Source organism: Plectropomus leopardus, chromosome 14 (assembly GCF_026936395.1).
Source record: "Plectropomus leopardus strain MGB_pleo_1.0 chromosome 14, ASM2693639v1, whole genome shotgun sequence".
Classification (NCBI taxonomy): Eukaryota; Metazoa; Chordata; class Actinopteri; order Perciformes; family Serranidae; genus Plectropomus; species Plectropomus leopardus.
Genome location: NC_142189.1, coordinates 3,521,559 through 3,542,644, shown reverse-complemented (window position 1 = coordinate 3,542,644; position 21,086 = coordinate 3,521,559). Strand labels below are relative to the sequence as shown.

General features: G+C 36.3%; 1 protein-coding gene across 2 annotated transcripts in view; it reads left to right on the top strand.

The window, feature by feature from the left end:
• The window catches only part of atrn (attractin), a 203,256-nt gene that overhangs the window by 1,313 nt on the left and 180,857 nt on the right, over positions 1–21,086 (top strand). For both annotated transcript variants that reach the window (XM_088087328.1, XM_088087329.1), the window contains exon 2: positions 17,297–17,380. In XM_088087328.1, the coding sequence (XP_087943454.1) occupies positions 17,297–17,380 (84 nt within the window). The remainder of the gene's footprint in view (positions 1–17,296; positions 17,381–21,086) is intronic.

Sequence of the window (21,086 nt, the reverse complement as noted above, 5' to 3'; positions counted from 1 at the left end):
TATATATTTATAATCATCATTATTATATATTTGAAATAATTTACAGAATTTTTAGAATTTTGGCATAGTTCCTTAGTTTTCCATTTTTTTTTTTTTTTGTTTTGTTTTGTTGCTAATTTTTCATGAGCTTCCGTAACACTACCACTTCGCAACTTCTACTACTACAGCTCTCCTGGTTCACCTGCAGTGCATGTTTTATAAAATACTGCACAGTACTTTGGTTTTTAGATATCATAACCATATGAAGTAGGGATTAAGTGATATTGGTTTTTGGTTACAGATTATTAGTACCTGATGAGACCAGTAACCAATATTTGAAATAAAAAAGAAAAAGAAAATATCTCAGTTGAAATGTAGAAATCGAAGAGCAACTTGGAAAAAAACATCCTCTAAGCTGCAAAATATTAGTAAATTTTGGGAAACTGTTTTTTTAAAAGGCTAAATGAAAATGTCAGGAGAGCAATATATTTATAAGTATCATAATTATATATATTTATGTGAGCCACTGCAACACTACTAGGCAACTGCTACTACTTCTACTACTACAGTTCTCCTACTTCATCTGCAGTTCATGTTTTATAAAATACTGCACAATGCATGGTATTTAGATGCTCATGATAATAATATAAAGTAGGGGTCGACCAATATTGGTTTTTCAGACTGATATCCAATATTGAAAATATTTCTGTTGAAATGTAGAAATAGCAACTTGGAAAGAACAGAATTTGTAGAATTTTAAGCACTTTTGGGGGGGGAAATTTTCTTGGTTTTCCCCTTTTTTTGTTGCTTTTTTGTTTTGCTAATTGTACATGAGCTACTGCAACACGACTGGCAACTGCTACTACTTCTACTACTACAGTTCTCCTACTTTATCTGCAGTTAATGTTGTATAAAATACTGCATAGTGCATGTTACGTAGATGCCATTGATAACCATATGAAGTACCAGTTGACAGATATCACAGATACCGATTATTAGTACCTAATGAGACCTATAACCGATATTTGGAATCAATATGCACTTACAATAAAAATGAAAATATTTCTGTTGAAATGTAGAAATCAAAGAGCAACTTGGAAAGAAACATCCTCTGAGCTGCGAAATATTAGTTTGAAAGGCTAAAGGAAAATGTATCATAGTTAGATATTTGAAATTATTTTACAGAACTGGTAGAATATTGAGCGTTTTTGGGGAATAGTTCCCCGATTTTCCTTTTTTTGTTTGTTTTGTTGCTAATTTTATGTGAACTATTGCAACACTACTTCTACTACTACAGTTCTCCTGGTTCACCTGCAGTACATGTTTTGTAAAATACTGCACAGTGCATGGTATTTAGATGCTCATGATAACCATATGGAGTAAAGCTCGACCGATATTACAGATAACGATTATTAGTACCTAATGAGACCTATCGATATAAGATATGTTTCCGATGAAACTAATAACATTTCGGTTGAAATGTAGAAATCAAAGTGTAACTTGGAAAAGTAGCAAAATAATAGTAGTCTTTTAAAAGTTTTAAGAAAAATATCAGGAGAACTGATTATTTCTAATCATCATAATTATATATTTGAAATTATTTTAAGCATTTTAGGGGATATTTCCCTGATTTTCCTTTTTTTTTTGTCCTTTTTTGTGTGTTTTGTAGCTAATTTTACAACACTTCAACATTGCTGTTAAAATACTACTGCAGTTCTCCAGGTTCAGCTGCAGTATAAAATGTTGTATCTTCCATAAAATAGCAGTGCACGTCATTTAGTACGTAAACTCGTAAACCTTTGTTTAAATGCCTTTAGCAAATGTTGGAAATCTTTGAAAATTTTGCAGTGTCACAGTATTACAGAATTATTTCTTTCAATATAATGAGTCTTAAAGAAAACAGAAGGTTTTTTTTGAGTTTAACAGAGATTTTATTAGTATAATTAAAACTTGTTTGGATAGCACATTTCATACAAAGGAGCAATTCAGAGTGCTTAACAGAGCAAGAAAATCTAAAAAGCTATCAGAGCCAAAATTTGGGATATTGACAGTTATCTGTATCTGTGCTCGCCAATAAAATTGATTAATTAAAATAGTGCAGAGAAAGTGGCAGAATGCGAGGATCTTTTACTTAGTAAAACCTCAGGGAGCTATTTTTATTTCTACGTTTTTAATTTAAATTTTCACTTGAATTCATGAAAAAAAGTTGCTGGGAACTTTCTTTATATGATATTGAAAGTTCCACTTTTAATTAAACATTTGCTAAAAGCATTCAAACAAAGTTTTATGTTGGAGTTTGTTATATTCCAAATTCTAAATTTTCACATAAATATATTCATTTTTTATGATAAATGCATATCAGTTCCAAACATCTGTTAGCAGTCTCATTAACTAGAAGATATAAAAAGTAAAAATTAATTACTCGATGACTGAAAAACTGCAGAGATGCAAAGATAAAAAGATCATTTAAAAATGATTTAAAATCAATTTTCAAAAAAGCCTTTTAACCCTTTGAAACCTGGAGTGACATCACTTTTCTTGTTTCTCGTTCAGATGCCGTTCACAAGTATTTCAACCTCTGAAACCTCAGAAAATTGGTTTGAATTCTTTTAAAAACATGGGAAAGTTTTCTTTGTACATTCACTGTTTTATTCAAGATTGTCAATGAATAAAAAGACTTTTGAAAGAAAGAAAACACCGGAAAAAGACCAGTAAGTAACTTGCGAAAAAATGTCTCACAAATTGAAAAAAATAAGTTAATATAGAATATTGTTTTTTTTAAAAAATCTGGGAAAAATATCTAAAAAAAAATATTTATAATATTAATAGCTTATTTTTTTTCTCCACAAAATTTCCTCTTTTTTTCCTTTTTTCCATATTTTGCAAATTTTAACTGCTACAAATTAACAAGCAGTCTCATTAACTTCAAATAATTGGTATCCGTATCGGCCCTAAAAAAATAAATAAATAAATAAGTTGCCCCCTAAAGAAGATGTGCACGGTGATAACTGTCAGTTTTCATATTTCGTGTACCTTTAAACTGGAGCTGTGGCTTCGTGGTGACTGTGAGGTGTCAGTGAGATCTCAGCGCGATCTCTGTCCGCTGTTTTTAAGAGGCACTGGCGTGACTCTCTCGTGTCCAAAAACAGCAGGTGACTGGGTGACGTTTGTCCCACTGACGCCTTTAGATTACTGTTAGAAAAAGACAACGGCAGCTCAGGGGGTCAAAGGTCACTCTGAAAGCACTTTTTACAGCCGAGCCAGCGAGGTTAGCGCTGCCGGTCAAACTCGTGGAAACATCTGAGAGGTCGCAGGAAAGTAACCACCTGATAAAACCAACAACAGCCCGTCCTCTCTCTGTCCCCCTCTGCACACATTCATGTTTGCTCACCCCAATTTAGACAGAGGACAGCGACACGGCCACCGTGTGAAAGGTGTCAAACGTCAGTTAATCAGAGTCCTCAGACGACCGGAGCTGCACGTCTCGTTCTCTGTGCCCGTTAAAGTGTCGCTTCACATCGCCGGAGTTTGTGCCCGTGATGTTCAACGGGAGAGAAACTGTCTGCAGCACTCGATGACAGCTGCATTTGGACAAAAGCAGAGATGATCGCACTATTTTCTTGAAGATTCTCCCTTTCTGCACATCCTGCCGAGCACGGCTGTTTGTAGGATTTGAGCTCGTTGGGGGCTTAACCCGCGCCTCCTTTCTTAAGAACGAGCTCTATTTTGATGCTTCTTTATGCGCTTTGGCACCATATTTTCCCTGTAGACTTAAAAACATAACAGTAATTATGAATTCTACAAATAACAAATATTAGTAGTTGTTAGTATAAAAAGTAAAGAAATCTTTACAACTACTATCATAAAAAATATATTGATGAGAGTTGGAAAAATGGTATGTATTTTTGTTAAAAGTGGTGAAATCTAACAAATACATTTAGTCAAGTATGGACAGAATTTTAAATTTATTTTTTTTTTAAAAATCAGCATTTTTTGGTTTATTTTTTCTTTTAAAGTTTTTGGTAATAAAAAAAAGACTTTTTCTTTTAAAAAGTTTGGGTGATTTTTTTTTTCTTTTAAAAACTTTTTGTAAAAAGTAAAGAAAACATGCGTTCCAAACCCAAGGCCCGCCAAAATAAAAAAATAGCCAAAATTACACCACATATCAAATCCAGAAACTGTATGAAGATAAATTAATGTTGTTATTTCACATTTCTGACAGTTTTTGAACACATCATGTGGGACAAATGCTTCATGAGTTTTTCCCAAAGTCATTGAGGCTCAAGGAAAAAATATCTGTAGCTCAGTGAAGGGTTAAAAAAGAAAGGGGCCGCCCCCTTTGATAAATAAAGAACAGTCCCTAAGGCCTGCTCTTATTATTTAAAACTATATATATGTTTTTATTTCGAGGCTGAAGCCTTGAATGCCTCGGCCTTCTGCTGCCAAAATATCACAAGCAACTGTTAAAATAACTTTCTGTCCTTCATTGAATCAAATTTGAGCTCAAACGGAAATGTTGTGCTTCTGCTTTCTGTCGTTTTGCTTGTTTGCGAGCTGATCCGGCTCCAGCGTGGTGATGAGGTAGCACGGCTCTGCAGCTTGAGTGTGTCCGTCAGGGTGCGTCCCGCTGCTTAATGTGTTTTTTTTTCCTCTTTTTAAAATGTAATATTCCTCGTCATGCTGTGTCAGCTCAGCGCCGGCCTGCCAGGTCTGAAAGCAGAGCGGGTCGGGGCCTGCGGTGTTATGCATCCTCTGAAATCGGTCACGGTCACGGGAACGCAGGGGAGCTGCAGGTTTTTGCACATTAACGGCTGATTGTGTATCTGAACAGGTGAAATGGAGGCTGAACGGCCTCTAATGTTTCTGAGTGCTCTCTGGAGGAAACAGCTCGTCTTGGTTGCGGTTCAAAATCTGGGAGCTCTTTGAGCTCGAGTATTAATTGAAACACTTCATCACTGGACACCAGCTGCATGCTGGGTAACGCGGTGGCTCAGTTGTTGGCGGGAAAGCTCTGGGTTCAGGTGGAGCTGAAGGGCTGCTGTTAATATTATTTTCATCACTGAATCGTCTATCAGTTGTTTTTAACGCAATATTTTATTCAATTTTCAGTGAGTAAGAAAGAAAGAAAACACACGACAGTAAAAGTTTATGTCAGCAAATCAGAACGAGCAAAGGAAGGAAAAAAAACACAAAGATAAGCATAAAAAAGGGGAAAAAGCAGCATTGCATGCAGGCGTTACGTAGGAAGACGTGCACTGATGTCAGAAGCACCGATCAGGGAATAAATAGTTATTTAATAAATAGTATTTCACAGCAGTGAAATAACTAAAAGAAATCCATCCGTTTTTTTCTGTGATTAGTTGTTGAGTCATTTGATTGTAATGCCCAGGACAGAATGTTCCCGTTACATTTATTATTTTATTTTATTTTATTATGTATTTATTTAAGATTTTTTTTTGGCTTTTATCATTATTATTTTTATTCATTTTCTTATTTTTTTATTTGATTTTATATTTTTATCTCTCGGGCTATTATATCAATTTTATATATTTTTAATATTATTATTTTTAATGTATTTTATTAGTAGTATACATAAGTGTTATGTGGCAAATATGCTGAGACTTCACGCTTCTTTACTGTTCAGTGATGCCGTCAGTACTGTGTGGGTTTAGGAACAGTAAAAACTTGGTTATGATGAGGAAAAAATCATGTTTCGGCTTTAAAAAAGCTGTTTGTGGGATCACAATTGGAAACGCAGCGATATCTCTGTAAAAATCAACAGCTGCTTTGTGGCACGATCCCAACAGGAAACGCAATAATATCTGTAAAAAATCAACCGCTTTTCGTGGAATTATCCCCGTCAGAAAAATGCTGACAGGTAGCTTAAAAAAATATGAGTTTGGTGGCTAAAAAGCTGCTGGAACAGCGACAGGTCACTGAAAAACAGCTGCTTTTGTCCTTCGTTGGTCTGAATAGAGCTCTGCAGCGTGGCAGGTGTCACGACGTCCACATTTGGGGACGACCGCTACTGGAGACCGATAACCAAAATTTCAAACCCGTATGCATTTACAATAAAAATGAGAATATTTCTGTCAATATTTAGAATTTGAGATACAACAAACTATAGCACAAAACTTAGTTTAAATGCCTTTAGAAACTTCCCTGCATCTTCTTTTTAATAAAGTCAAGTGAAAATGTAAATAAAAAATAATAAATTAAAAAAAGCTCCCTTTAGCATTTTTTGGCATTTTATAGAACAAATTGATTAATCGACAAAATCGTGGTTAGATTAATTTACAATAAAATATTTACTTGCATATTTTTGGTCTAAATGGACTGTTTGGGCAATTTGAAACATCACCTTGGGCGTATAATTTGCATTTTTCATGAATTCTTATTAAAAAATGGAACAATTAATTGAAAAGTCTTATTAGTTATATTTGCAATGAGCCTAAATCCTGATGTTTCTCAGGCATATATTAGATATTTGTCATATTCCTGCTGTAACCGCGTCGCAGGCCTTTGAAGTCGGAGCTGGGCGCTGCTTTGGTGCTGAGCGCGGGGTCAAAGTGCAGAGGACGAGCGCTCCTCTGCGGATTACTGAAGCTGAACTTCTTTGTGAGTCGCTGTTAAGTTTGTCTTCTCCTCAGACGTCCTTTGAAAGCAGCATTTAATTGTCAGTTTCTGTTCTGTTGTGTGAAAAAGCGTAAAAAAGGCGCTCAGTCTCGTTGTCAGAGAGGCGTGACATTTTGACCCTGAACTTCGGTATTAACACCGCGGGACTCTGACAGCGTCGAGAGCTCCGCCCCGCCGCTCTTGAGCCGCAGCGTTATCAGAGATGTTGTTGCAGCCCCGGCGGGCTAATTACCGTTAATGGGACGGTAAACTCTCTGCCGTGTGCTGCCAGATCTGCCTGGAATTAGCGCCGTGTTGTTTTGTTAACGCGGTCAAAGGCCCGATAGTTTTTCCGGGAGAGCCTGCGGTCCGAGGCCGTGTTTAGCATACAGACAATGCTACCATACACGGCTGGCTGAATGCTGGTAAAAGCAGCTTTCTGTGGCGGGGGCCTGCCAAGATGGAGTCCCGACTCGCCGCCAGGGCCAAAATCAACATGAAGGAGGGCGGGGGGGAGAACGGTGTGTTTTGTTGTGGCTTCATGGCATCAGATTTAGATTTTCTTTTTTATCTGCGGATGTTTTGAACATGAGGCTCTGTGTGTGTGTGTGTGTGTGTGTGTGTGTGTGTGTGTGTGTGTGTGTGTGTGTGTGTGTGTGTGTGTGTGTGTGTCTGAGTGTGTGTGGCTGTCTCACAGGATGCAGTGGGTAGATGTTGTCAGGGCCGGGCACTGTGGTTGAAATTTATTTCTCTGGTGAACTGTCATCTGTGTGTTTCTGCCAAATCAAGTAAAACACCACAAAACAAAAAAAGAAAAGTTTTCAGTGCGAAGCTGCAGCGGCGGGAAGCGTGTGCTTAGCGTGAGCGGTAATTCACCACAGCCGTCTGCAGTTATTGAGCATCGTGTTACTAATATTTCCTCTTGTGATATTTTGGCTATAAAGGACAACATCCAGTTTATTCACCGGTGGGAAAATGTCCTCTCCATGGCTCTCGGCTCCGCAGCAATAATGCTGTGACACGTCGATATTTAGGGCCGTGTGACCGGGGACTTTTGTAGAATTCGTGTAAATAAAAGCAATAGAATAAGGTCCACAAAAAAAAAAAATAGAAAATAAATATCACAATATTAATACAAATATTTTCAGGTTATATATTTATAGTAGTTGTGGCAAATATAAGCAAAATGTCGTGAAAGAATCGAGTTGTGCTCCTTTGCCAAACAGAACCTTATTTTATTGTAATATTTAAACAATCACGTTACCCAAATTTACAGAAACAAGCAGGAAACAAGACATATTTCCTGTTTTTTATTTTCAAACTTTATTTATTCGGATATCAGACATTTGGATAAAGCTTTATTTATTTAGATAACCAGTATCAAAGCAGAAACTCTTTTTGGGGTCCACACATTAACACTATATCATTATGTAAAAAGAGAATTTAAACGCAGCATTTTCATTTTCACGAGTTTAAGTTAAACATAAAACTTTTTAAAACTTTTTTATGTCCTCAGTCGTCATACTCTTTTTTTTTATCACAAATTTGTTATCGTGATCATTGTGACCATCCCAAAGAGGAAATACCTGAAAATAAGCACAAAAAAGAAAAATAAAGGACCAAAAAAAATAAAAAACAGACATGACCTGCTTAAAAAATTATAATAATTCTGTAAAATAATTTTAAATATGTGATCATGATAGATATAAATATTTGTTTCTGGACATTTTTCCCCAGCTTTCAAAAAAAAAAAATCTAAATTAACTTAATTTTTCCAATTTCAAAGTCGCTCATTGCCTTTTTTTCTCGTTTTCAAAAGAAATTGCACCAATTTTCTCAGCGCAAAAAGTTGAAACACGAGAGAGGCGTCACAAAAAAACTGACGATCCAAGTTTCAAAGGGTTAATGTTAAATTTGGGGAAAAAATCATCTCTTTTGTTGCAGAATCAGAGTTTAACTGCAGTCTGCTGTCTCCTGTTGTTGACTCTCAGACAGACAAAAACATTAAAATGTCTCATCTGTATTTATTTGGAGAGCCGCTTCGATCTCGTTTTCCATCTCGCAGCCGTCAGTATTTATCGTAAAGTTGATGATTGTTGCCTCACGGCTGAACTGTATCTGATACTCTCTGATCAGATTATGGCTACAAAGATCGGCTGTGTGCTGCTCGGCACAAAGAGTCCCAAAGACGCGCGACTGTATCAGCCTGACAGTGAGTTTTTGCAGGAATCAGTTTGTTTTTCGTAGGGTCAAAGTTAGGAGACAGTTTTGTTTTGCAGTGGGACGTGCTGGTGAATAAACGCCTTGTCCCCGCCGCTCAGCACGTGCTCATGTCCTGGCACCGGCTCTGACTCTCCCCGTCTCTTATTCAATCACTGGATTTTCCGCTCATCTTTAATTGCATGTAGATGCTGCGTGATTTTGTCTTTTCAAGTGTCTCGGTGAAACAAACACCATCATCCAAGCACCAGTGCATGTCAACACTTCCCATAAAGCCAACTGTGTCACGTAATCTGCCAGCATTTGGAGCTTCTTCTTTAATCAGCGGGCAGATTGTTTACATCCATGTTTGCTGCCTTTCGCTGATTCATTGTCAAGTTTCTCAACATGTTACCAACTGTCAGCTGTCGGTGGAAAAGCCTGAAAATGGAGGGAGGAGTGTGTGTCATCGCCCACGTACTTCTTCCTTTGTGGGAATGCACCAGATACTAACTGAACGGAAAGCAGCAAGTTTTATTTTTTAACCCTTAGGGACTGTTCGGCACATTTTAAGTGTTGAGAATGTGTGTTTTTGTTTAACCTTGGCATTTCCAGCTCAGCTCCTACAATTAGTCTCAGACACACTGTGGAAACTAAATAGTTACATTCAGACTGTTAAGGTCAAAAAATGCTCCATTGAAACCCATTCAAACTGATACTTTTGATCCCACAGCCATCAAAGCAGAAAAACAAGACTTGTATTATTGCCTTGCCTTGGAATTTGTCCTTTTTTATGATTTTCCAGCTGATGATACCATATTTGGCCATGCCATATATGTGCTGCTAATCATTCACATATCCCAGACTGAGTATCAAAAGAAAAACCAAACAAAAATCCATTTTGCAAGTAGTATATTGAAAATAATTCTTCTTTTTTTTTAATTTTGAAAACTAATAATTAATTAGGACTAATTAGACTAATTAGGACTGATTTTGTTTAAAAAAAATAACGCAATGAAGGTAGAAAATAATATTAATGTGTAATATTTTTTAAAGCTTGATTTTGGAAAATGTAATTTGTGCACGAAGCCATACGAATGTGTGTGATATTAAAGTGGGTCCTAAGGGTTTAATTTGTTCCTCAGAAATGTCCTAAGAAAACTTTTTTAAAATAATTTTCTAAATCTGCTAATTTCTTGTAATTTGTATTACTAATTTGCTCATTTTTCCCATGTTTTTTTTAAATAAATCACACCAATCTGAAAGCTGTCTGAAAGCAGCACAAGGAAAGTAATGTCGCTCCAGGTTTCAAAGAGTTAATCTTGAATCTTTCAAGATCTTGAATTCTGACAATGATGTAGAATCCATATAAGATAAGATTAAGATGAGACACGATACGATACGATACGATACGATACGATACGATACGATACGATACGATAATAGATAATAGATAAGATAAGGTAAGGGCTCTAAAATAGTGTATAATAATATTGTAAGTATTAAGTTTAAATAAATAAGATTGCACATATGAATAAAAAAAAATGCGAGAAATGAGGAAGAGAAATGAGAAACAACTTATAGAAAAAATAAGTGAATTAATAAATATGTTATCCACTGATGCAGTGCGGATACATTCGTCCTGACCTGAGATTAACTTTGGTTTCAGTATTTTCACGTCTCACAGCTCTGCTTTGTGCTGCCTTTGTTGTCGTCTCTTGTGTAGTCTGCATATTAGTCTGCATCCATCCTCAGGCGCTCTCTGGAACCAGTTTGAAGGCTGACCTCGCTTTACGAAAGGCCCCGCTGAGCGACCAGGCTGCCTGCCCTCTGCAGAGACTAATGGCCCCCACTGCTGCGCTGCTGATTTATTCTGTTTTCAGCTTACTGGTGCAGAGGCTTCCACTTCCACACGCAGCCAGAGAGGCAGTTCAGGCATTTTTACAGGCAGGTGCTGGATGGATGCTTAGTGAAAAAATCTGAGTGTTGATACAGAAATCTCGTAAGGCGTCCGCGGTAAACTGCATATCGTTGATGCAGAATATTAAAGGAGAGAGTTTTGTTCGTGCAGATGAGGTAAATCTGCAGAGTCTCTGTGGAGATGCATTTTAAGGAGGATAACGTGATATATTACGACGCATTAAAAAAAACTCTCGTCTTAAACTGTAACTCAAGCAAAACACTGAGGCGTTAAAGCACAGTTGCTTGGAAAAATAGCTACTTGCTCATGATTTATGAAATATTGATGACACAATATAACTGACTTATAGCTTCATGTTTTGGGCTCACAGACTTTGTAGATTTGTTGCTGTTTTTGGTTCTCAGCTGTCCTCCTTCCTGACTGCTGCTGAGCGACTTTTGTGTCATCTGATGTGTCTCTTAAATGTTTTTGGCAGCATTAACAAGGGAGGATAGCATATCTGTCAGTGATTACAGCATCAGGAGAGCTGGCTGAGGCCCCGTGTTTTTGGGTTGTCCGTTGGCCCGATTGAGGGAATTGAGGGAATTTCTTCCAATTTGACTCCACTCAGACTTCACAGTGAACTGATTAGATTGGTGGTCAAAGGTCAAAGGCTTTTTTTTGTGAACGCAATATCTCACCAACAGCACTCAGGAATTTCTTCAAATTTGGCACAACCTTTCACTTGGACTCAAAGATTAAAAAACATTTGGTGGTCATAGGTCAAAGGTCAAGATCACTGTGACCTCACCTGTCTCATTCTTGTGAGAACATGAACACCTTGAGGGATTTTCCTTAAATTTGACACAAACGTCCACTTGGAATGAAACAATGAAATGATTAGAATTTGGTGGTCAAAGGTCAAGGTCACTGTGACCTTACATTCATCTCATTATTGTAAGTGTGATTTCTCAACATCAGCTTGAGGGAATGTTCTTTAATCTTTGATATAAATGTTCATTTTAACTCAACAATGAACTGATAAGATTTTGGTGGTCATAGGTCAAAAGATGTTTCCATTGATGAGGCTTGACTGATGCGTGGAGGCATACAGCGGCGCTGCGGTAATTCTAGTCCGAGTGCATCTACAGTTTACACGACTCAGCTCCGCACAAGCGACTTCTGAAGGGCCTCAGTGATAAAAAATAATAAATCACAGTATTCCCGTTTGACGAAATCCTGATATTAAGGTTCTTTCTGCTAACGCGCGAAATCATGTGAAATTATCAGCAGCTCTTTTGGGACATAACATTACGGTAGAAGTGTTATTTCTACCCCAAAATATTCCCTAATTGATTTAAAATGTCCTGTCAGCAGCTTCGTGTGGGCTCAGACAGTCTGAGGGGAGCAGCGTCTCGCCTCAGCAGCGTTTACTCTGTCAGTGTGAGCGCGCTCTCCGCTGCTCTCCGGGCCACTGAGCAGCGGCTGTTGTCGCCTGTGAACGAGAGATCGTGTTTGCTCTGCTCTCATGCTGCACCACTTTGCCTTTTGCAGACCGCTCGGCTCTGCTGCGGGGAAACTGTTTGCACGAGGACGAGCTGTCGTTGGACGTCAGCGCTCGGATCTGTGCGGTTTAATAGCGGGAAATAAAAAGCAACGTGACAGTTGTTCATTAACTGCAGTCACATCAACTGTGCGCTATTGTTGACCCATCGGAGGCGCACCTTATCCTTTCGGATTTGTTGACCTAGTTTCAGAAAAACTTTGGTCTCTAGTTGTTTTACTTTACTATGACGTCTCTTAAATCTTGGATGATCTTTTGCTAAACGTGACAAATAATATATATTTTTTATTGAAATTTTAGGTGTTATATCCTTATTATATCCCTTCATACTGTCACACATTCCCATAAATCATGTGATTATAATAACAATAATAATTCTAACAATAATAACATAATAAATTCACCAAAATACATAAATAATTAATTTGAATAAAAAATAAATGAGTAAATAATTTAATTAATTAATAATAATTATCACACATCATTTATATTATTATATTATTATATTTATATCTTATTTAACAGTTATTAATTTTAATGTGTGTTTGTTTGTTTGTAAGCAGAGTGAATGAAAACAGTTTTTTTAAATGAGAGACGACATTAAAGGTATTCAAATTCAGATTAATTACAATCATAAAAAATAAGGTAATAAATTATAAAATAAACTAGTTGAGTAATATAACAAACATCAAAATAATAAAATACAATGAGATCAAATAAATAAAATAAGATAAATGACAGGATCAGTACTTTCATATTTTCCATCTAACATTTCATTTCCAGTCAGTGATAAATGTTTCAGCGGCCAAAAAGCACATAAATGAGTCCCAAATACAAACACGTTTTTCTGTTTACCTTTTGACCGAAATGTCATCGACTGTTTGTCCATGTTCCAAGTGACACAAAATGTTACACGATAAATTTTTGTCAATAACATAAAAGTAACTCGTGGTTTGGGTTATGAAATTTAATTCAAAAAATCACATTTGATTTAAAATTAAAATACAAGCTGCTTTCCAGAAAAAACATGTCTTTTAAAACCTTTGATTGATTAATAGATTATTGATAATTGACATGGAGAATGAAGAGTCACTAAACTGCTTAAATCTGTGTCAGTACAGGGAGTCGGTCAAAAGGTCACGGTGGGCTTCGGAAATATTTGCTGACTTTTTGTTTGCTTTTGGTTCAGTTCACTTCCCATTTTGGTTTGAAATAATTGTCGGGTACAGAGTGCTCAACCCAAGTGCTCTTTATACGTTTCCTCATAATAAAAACATGAGCTGCAGATGTTTGTTTTTTTTTTTTTACTTCCTCGTGGTCGTAAATGACTAATATATATATATATATATATATATATATATATATATACATACATATCTGTCAGGAACAACAGGTCAACAGGTGCTGATGGTTCTGCATTGAAAAAGTCACGTCATTAGTTAAAGTTATGGGATATAATTCATTATATTTATTTTAATTATAACATTCAGCGACAGCGTCTGCCTGATTTCAGACAGAATTGTTGACTTGATTCTCTCCATTATTCATTTTCACAAATTTTAACCCTTTAAATGCCAATGTCTTTACAATATGCTGCTGTTTTTAATGGTGATGGTTTTGGTACTAGTGTCATCATTTTATAAATTATTGCCAGTTCTTGTTTTTTGGGTGAACTGACCCTTTATGTGGTCTTTAATTTGTCACTACTGATAAACATATGAATTCTAGGTTCATATAAGTATTTCTGGATTGTCCATTTTGGGTGTTTCAGATGGGTATTTGTACCCCAGTTGCAGTATTAGTGGCGGTAGTCTGCTCAGTACTACTAGAAAAAATACTGAACCTGCAGCAGTTTTTGTTGTGGTGTTGAGAGAGGTGGTGTGTCGCGTTCAGGAGAGTCAGGAGCCTCCGGCCCTCCGAGGGAGCTGTTAGTGTGCTGGCTGGGACGCAGCGTCCCCGCAGGCCTCGGCTGTATTAGCACTGAGAGAGCTGTAATTACAGCGTTAGTGTACTCGTTAGCTCACCGCTGAGACCTGCAGCGAGAAAAGAGCTGCCTCAAACCGCTCTTTCTCTGCATAAACAGTGAGCCAGCAATATTCAGCACAGCCTCGCGTGTCTGTTAATGTCAGAAAACTTAACCGGTTACATGAATTATTTCTGCCTGCTGGTTAAACTCTGAATTTGCTCTGAAGTCCAGAGATAGCGGCGGAGCATTGCTGCAGTATAGAGTCATGTGTTTGGCCTGTAAAGTCATCGTTAACTTAACAACACCCTTGGCCTTGGACCTTGAGCCGCCCAGCCCACACAGCTGGCCCCGAGCTGCCTGCACCTCTGCAGCAGACTCAACTTTTCAGTCACAAGTTGCAGCACACTTGTTGCCTAGCTGCAAAAAAAAACAACCAAAACACATTTTTTCTGTTATGCAATACACAGCTAGAATCTCCCCAAAACGTTCTGAGTGTGATTGTGTTATCAATTCTGTGCTGAAGTTGTGAAATATTAACATCCTGTTTCAAGATCCATCTGAGACGCATTAACATTCTTACATGTTGTTTACCAGGACTTTTCCAGGATTTTGAAGCTGGACTGAAGTATTAAGAAAGAGCCATCAATACTCCTCATCGGTTCTTGTTCATTACTAACAGCTTTTACATATATTATTATTATTTAAAAAACAATGAATTCAGAACAGGATTAGAATTGAATATCACAGTATATTTTTGGCCACTGTATGTTATTTTTGAGAGGAAGGTGCAAAAGGGGGGCATGTCCGCCCATGGGTTTGGAAGTCATGTTTTCTTTAAAAAAAAAGGCCTTTTTTAAAAATTTTTGCTGATTTTTATAGTAAAAAAAGGCTTTTTTTACTTTAAAAATTGTAATGATGTTGATATTTTTCTTTCAGAAATTTTGGGCATTTTTTTTCTTCTTTTTAAAACAAATAATTTTGGCCTTTTTTAAAGAAGAAAACATTTTGGGTTTTGTTTTTTTCTTGTTTTTTATGTTATTTTAAAAGAAGGCCTGCAGGTTTGGAAAGCATGTTTTATTTATTTTTAATTTATTTATTTTTTTTATCACAGCCAGAAACTTTAAAATCAGAAGTTAAAGTTGGATTTTAATATTTCTGACAGTTGAACACATCATGTGTTATTATACAGGATTGTGAAATAAAATTCAGTGACTTTTCCAAAACTTTCAGGGTATATTTAGTTTTCCAAAACTTTTGCAGAAAATTGCTATTTGCAAATTCCATGACTTTTCCAGGTCATTTCATCACCATACACACATTTTTATTAATGATTTGTCAAAAAGTGAAGCACTTGAGCATTTAATGATGTGTGTTAATTAAAGCGTGTCTTCATGTTGTTGACACGTTGGTGCAGAGATCTTGAAGCGTCTCCTGTGTGTCCTCTGCAGACTGCAGCTGAGAGACAGTTTTGGGAGGTGTGACTGGGTGTGTTAGCGGAGTCATTGCACCCTGAGACCGACATCAGTAATAATACAATCTGTGTCCCCTGTGTCACTCCGCTCCGCCGCTGTGTCATCAGGCGGGAACTCAGGCAATAACAGAGGCGCGCGCCCTGCTGTACTATCAGACTGTTTGCGGCTGTCCGTCGTGGCGTCGGCCGTAGACAATAATTTGCTGTGAGGGTTGATCATCCTCAGCTCGCCTGTTTGCTGCTCGATCAACCGCTGAGCTGCGTGAAGTCAAAAAATGAAGTGGCAGAAGTTTGTGTTTACCTGCGCGCGCTCTGTGTGTAACTGATCATTATGTTTCTGTTTCCAACAAATTACATATGCAACCTCAGTATTTCATCTGAAACTTAAGATACTGACTTGAAACGGGTATTAGTATTGCAAAGTTTATTAAACTGAGTTTGACCAATATTCTGGTGCTGGAATCTGATATGTGATTAAAAATACATAAATGACATTTAGGGCTGCTGGTGAATATTTACATAGTTTATTAAACCTTAAGGCTGCACCAAATGTCATATTTTTACTTTCAAAGCTTCCATTAAGGTTTGAAGCTTTGAATCATGTTTCATGACGCCATCACCCTAAAAGCCATAAAAATCCCCAAAGAGAATCCTCAATTTGATTAAAGTTATTGACTGAATGACGTGAGTTTGTCTTTTTACAATAATATTGCTAGAGCCAACATAGATTATTTGATATTATATAAATGTAAGAATTTTTGGCCGCAGTGAAAATGTCATTTTTCTAAGTCTAAACACCAAAAAAACGAGCATTGAAACAGAATATTTGTTAAATAAAAACATCTTGTGAATGTTAGAAATAATTACATCTACCTTTTTTATTAATAACTTTTGACTTGACGCTGTAGAGCTGTTGAAAATCTTTTTTAGAGATCAGTCAATGTCACTGAAGAGTCAGTAGATATTATGAATTTGTTCTTGCAGCTTTTTCTCCTGCTTTTTAATGTAACTCGTTGGGCTAAACAGTCATTAAAAACTGCAATAAATTAGTAGATTTAGAAAATTATCATTATCATGAATACATATTTAAAATTATGTAACAGATATTTTATATTTTTAAGCACCTTTTCCAAGTTTTGTTTGCCACTATTTTGGTGTTTTTATTATTATTATTATTTTATTTATTTTTTAAATATTTTTTTTTACTAATTTCCAAGTAATTTTCCTGTAACTTTTACTAATTTCTTGCTTATTTGGATCATTTCTTCGTGTTGCTCATGTTCTCCCATGTTTTTGAAAAAAATCAAGCACATTTGCTCAGATTTCAAAGGGTTAAAGTGTAAACAAGTCAAAATACCTTTTGAAATTAAAATTGTTGTGCTGCAGCGACGTCCTGAACTACAGATCTCTGCAGAAATCACACCCTCATCATTTAAATCAATATTTTAATGAAGATTGAAATAATGATGCAAAACATAATATCAGAAATCACTTTGTAATTGCAAGAAAGAAAGAGATTTTAGCTCGTTAAGAATAAAAAAAAAACATGTTGCATCTTTAATTGTAACCTTGAATCTCTTTGGTCTCCTCTTCCTCTCGCAGGTTGACGGGGCCCTCCGGTCACCTCACTGACGGTCCAGGAAACTATAAGTACAAGACCAAGTGCACCTGGCTGATCGAGGGACAGTAAGTGGTCAAATAACTTTTCTGCATATGAGAGAGAAGAAAACACGCTACACATCAGTGGCTGGTTGCATTAAGTGTTTTTCTGATAAGAATTTAAATTAAGAAAAGTTTAGAAAAGTTAAGAAAAGTTTAACTCTGACACCCAAGCAGCTTAACAAGAAATGTTAAAAATATATATATATATATATATATATATATATATATATATATATATATATATATACATACATATATATAAAAATTACAAGAAAGCTGCATTAAAGCTTGCACAATAAAAGTAAAAAAAAACATACAAGAAATTGACTGCTATAACATATTTTTAAATAGAAAATTATTCTTATTAATAATATATTTTTATGGGTATTTTCCCCTATTTTTTGGGATAATATTTTAAAAATAATTTTTAAAACTTATTTTTAGCTAATTTTCTTTACCAGTTTCTTGAGGTGGTCAAAGAAGCTTTTCTTGTTCGTGACGGTGAGAAGAAAACACTACACATCAGTGGCTGGTTCCATTAAGCTTTTCTGATAAGAATTTAAATTTAGTTTTTTCCTTAGTTCAAGGAAATTTTTAACTCTTTGGAGAAGGTAACAGGAGATAATGACAAATATAAAACAAAATTAAAAAACAGAAACATACAAGAAATTGACCATCCTAATATATTAGATAATACAATAGAAAATTATTATTTAAAAATTTTTTGGGATCATTTTCTAATAATCCTTCCCTATTTTTAAAACTTATTTTTTGCTAATTTTCTTGTCACGTTTAGCAATTTTTTGCACTTTGTGGGACATTTTTGCCAAGTTGGTCATTCTGTTTTTTCCCTTCCAAAAATCTTTTGGAAAATGTTCATTTTCATTTTCATTATAAACGCATATTTAATTATAATTCCAAATATTGGTTATTGGTCTCATTAACTACCAATAATCGGTATCAGTATCGGCCCAAAACAACCAACATTGGTCGACACTTATAAGGATGGAACCTGAGGTTTTTATCCTAGGCACAATAATTATGGTGATTTAGATTTTTCTAAGCATTTCTAAGTAAAATCTAAAATTAAAATGTTTTGTGTAACTGGCCGCAGGAGTCCACAGATGCACCACATTAAACTGGTGCTCTCTTATTGATTTCGTCCTTTAAATCAGCTTCTGCGTTTGAGAGAAAAAAGGCAAAGAAAAGATTCCTTAAACTGTGAGACAGTTGAGAAATGGACTGTGAAAACTGAAGCTACGAGGCAATATTTCAGAGTGCCCATAATGACTGTTACACACACGGTGTGCGCCGCGGCCCTTCGCTCAGACACCATCAGCATCAGGACCTCACTGTATCCAGAAGCTGACGGGTGAAAACTAACGGCAAAGTAACTGTGAGGAATCCAATACTCCTTCTCTGTTGTTTTAGTCAGCATAACAGCGCCGCTCGATCGATTCACAGCCACCATTTTTAATTTTTCTTGGCCCGCCAGCTCATCCCAACCGTAAACTCTTTGATTACATTTGCATTTCGGGCGCACGGCCAACATTCACATTCAGGAGGGGGATTAACCATGAGCGACTTTGTCGGGGCTCGTGAGGTCACGCTCGTGTTTCCTTTCGAGCGGACGTGTTGATGTTGCGGCGTTTTGACCTCCTGACCTTCCTCTTCCTGTATGGCTTCTCTAATCACCGGGCCGCCCCGTCCTGCAGCATTTTCACTACATGCTAATGGCGCTTTAATACGCTGTCTCGAGACCTCAGCCAGTTCGGAACAAGAGGTTAATGCAGTAACACGCGCACCGTGCGCATCAGAATATTTTATCTCAGCAGCTTCGGACATACATTCGCTCTACGGTGGCCTGAAATCACCCAAAGTTAGTAACATATGTGAAATTAGCCCGCGCTCTGCGCTCACGGGCCCTCGGTGGTAATTGCTGATGTAGAATAGACGTCTCTTTGTCAGGTCCCTCCAGTCACTCCGTACTCTTGATTTATTATTTACTAGTCACAAGCCGCCTTATCTAATCAAACCTCGGGGCTGCTGCCATTCCTATAAAATGATGGAGAGGAAAAATGTGAGCATTCATAACATTTCCTGTGTGTGTCATTCCCTCTTCGTAGATATGCTAAATGGGCCTTTTGTGTTCTTCTCGCCTCTTTTTGAGTAATTTGATATAAACTGAGTTTAGAGCGGAGACAGTTTCAAGAATCTTGTGAATGTCTTTGATCAAAATCTGATTAAAGGAGCTTTTTTTCCCATTTTTTCGGTTTTTCTGTCCTTTACTGTGAAGGGCAAAGACGTCTTATTTATTCATAGTGAACAGTGTAACATCTGCAATATCAAATGTAATATTAATACTATATCTGTTGCATGATGTAATACAACTTTGTCACATTTGAAATAATAATAATAATAATAGTAATAATAATAGTAATAATAATAACAACAAAAAATCATAATCAGAATAACAATAATAACAATAAGAATAAAAAAATAATCATAAGCATAATAACAATAACAATCATAATAATAATAAACTTTGTTTGTATTGCATCTTTCATACAAGAAATGCCGCCGAATGTTTTTTAAAAGAAAAAAAAATTACATGCACCAGGTGCTTCACGTAAAAAGACACAGAAGATAAAGACATGCTACTGTAAAGACATAAAAAAACCTGCAAGTAAAAATAAAAGGAGATCAGAATAGAAAGCATAGAAGCATTTAGCAGATATGAATTTACTTTGCAGCGCGGCTCGTTGTATTGGACACAGAGGGAAACGGCTGGACGGTACGGCCTTGAAATAATACCACAATATTTTTGGGCTACATCATGGTACACGGTATATATCACAATATTTTAAATCTCCTCCAAAGCTTCATAAATGCTGCACTGGGCAACAAAATCAAATGTCACAATATGACGAAATACGTCGATATTGATACTGTGGTTATATTTTAGGGATGAGTATTTGTACTTTGGACAAACATGGAGGCATGGTGGGAGGAAATCACCACCAGACAAGAGCTGGTAATGTTTTGTTGTGGGTGGTGAATGTTTCTACCATATCGCCTGTTAATTATTCACCTTTTATGCTCTTAAAATCCCATTTATTGTGCTCATGGAGTGAAAGTGGGCGTTCCGGTTTTGCAGTCGGCCTCTTCAGCTGGTGAAACTTTAAATATCCGGGTGCAGCTCAGTGAGAGGGAATGTGAAACAGCAGGGATTTTTTTTTTTTTAGATTAGACTTTATGCCTATGATACTTTTTTAAATTTACCAGTGATGTTAATAAGTTGTCGAGAGAAGTTTATTAAGTCAGAAATCTAAGCAGGAAAGCGGACAAACCTTCTCATTTCCACAGTTTCCCTCACTCTGTCATCAAATTGTCAGGAATCCACACGCTGGAAAACTGAGGCTGCAGTCAAATATTTTTCTGCTTTGAAAAGTTTGTGTGAAATGACTCAGGCTGTCGTGATAAGAGCTGGTCGAATCCTTTAAAAAATATTAGCCATTAATATTGTTATCTACTTTCACTGAGATTAGCTTTGAACCACATCAATCCTAATCATAAATATGAAATATTCTTTTTTTCTTCACACTACTATTTTTGCACATCTTCACTTTTTGCACACTTATTTGCACATTTTTTCTTTTTTATGCTCTTTTTGGGTTTTTTGGTTCTCTGTACATAATGTACATATCTTTATTTTATTTTATTTTATTTT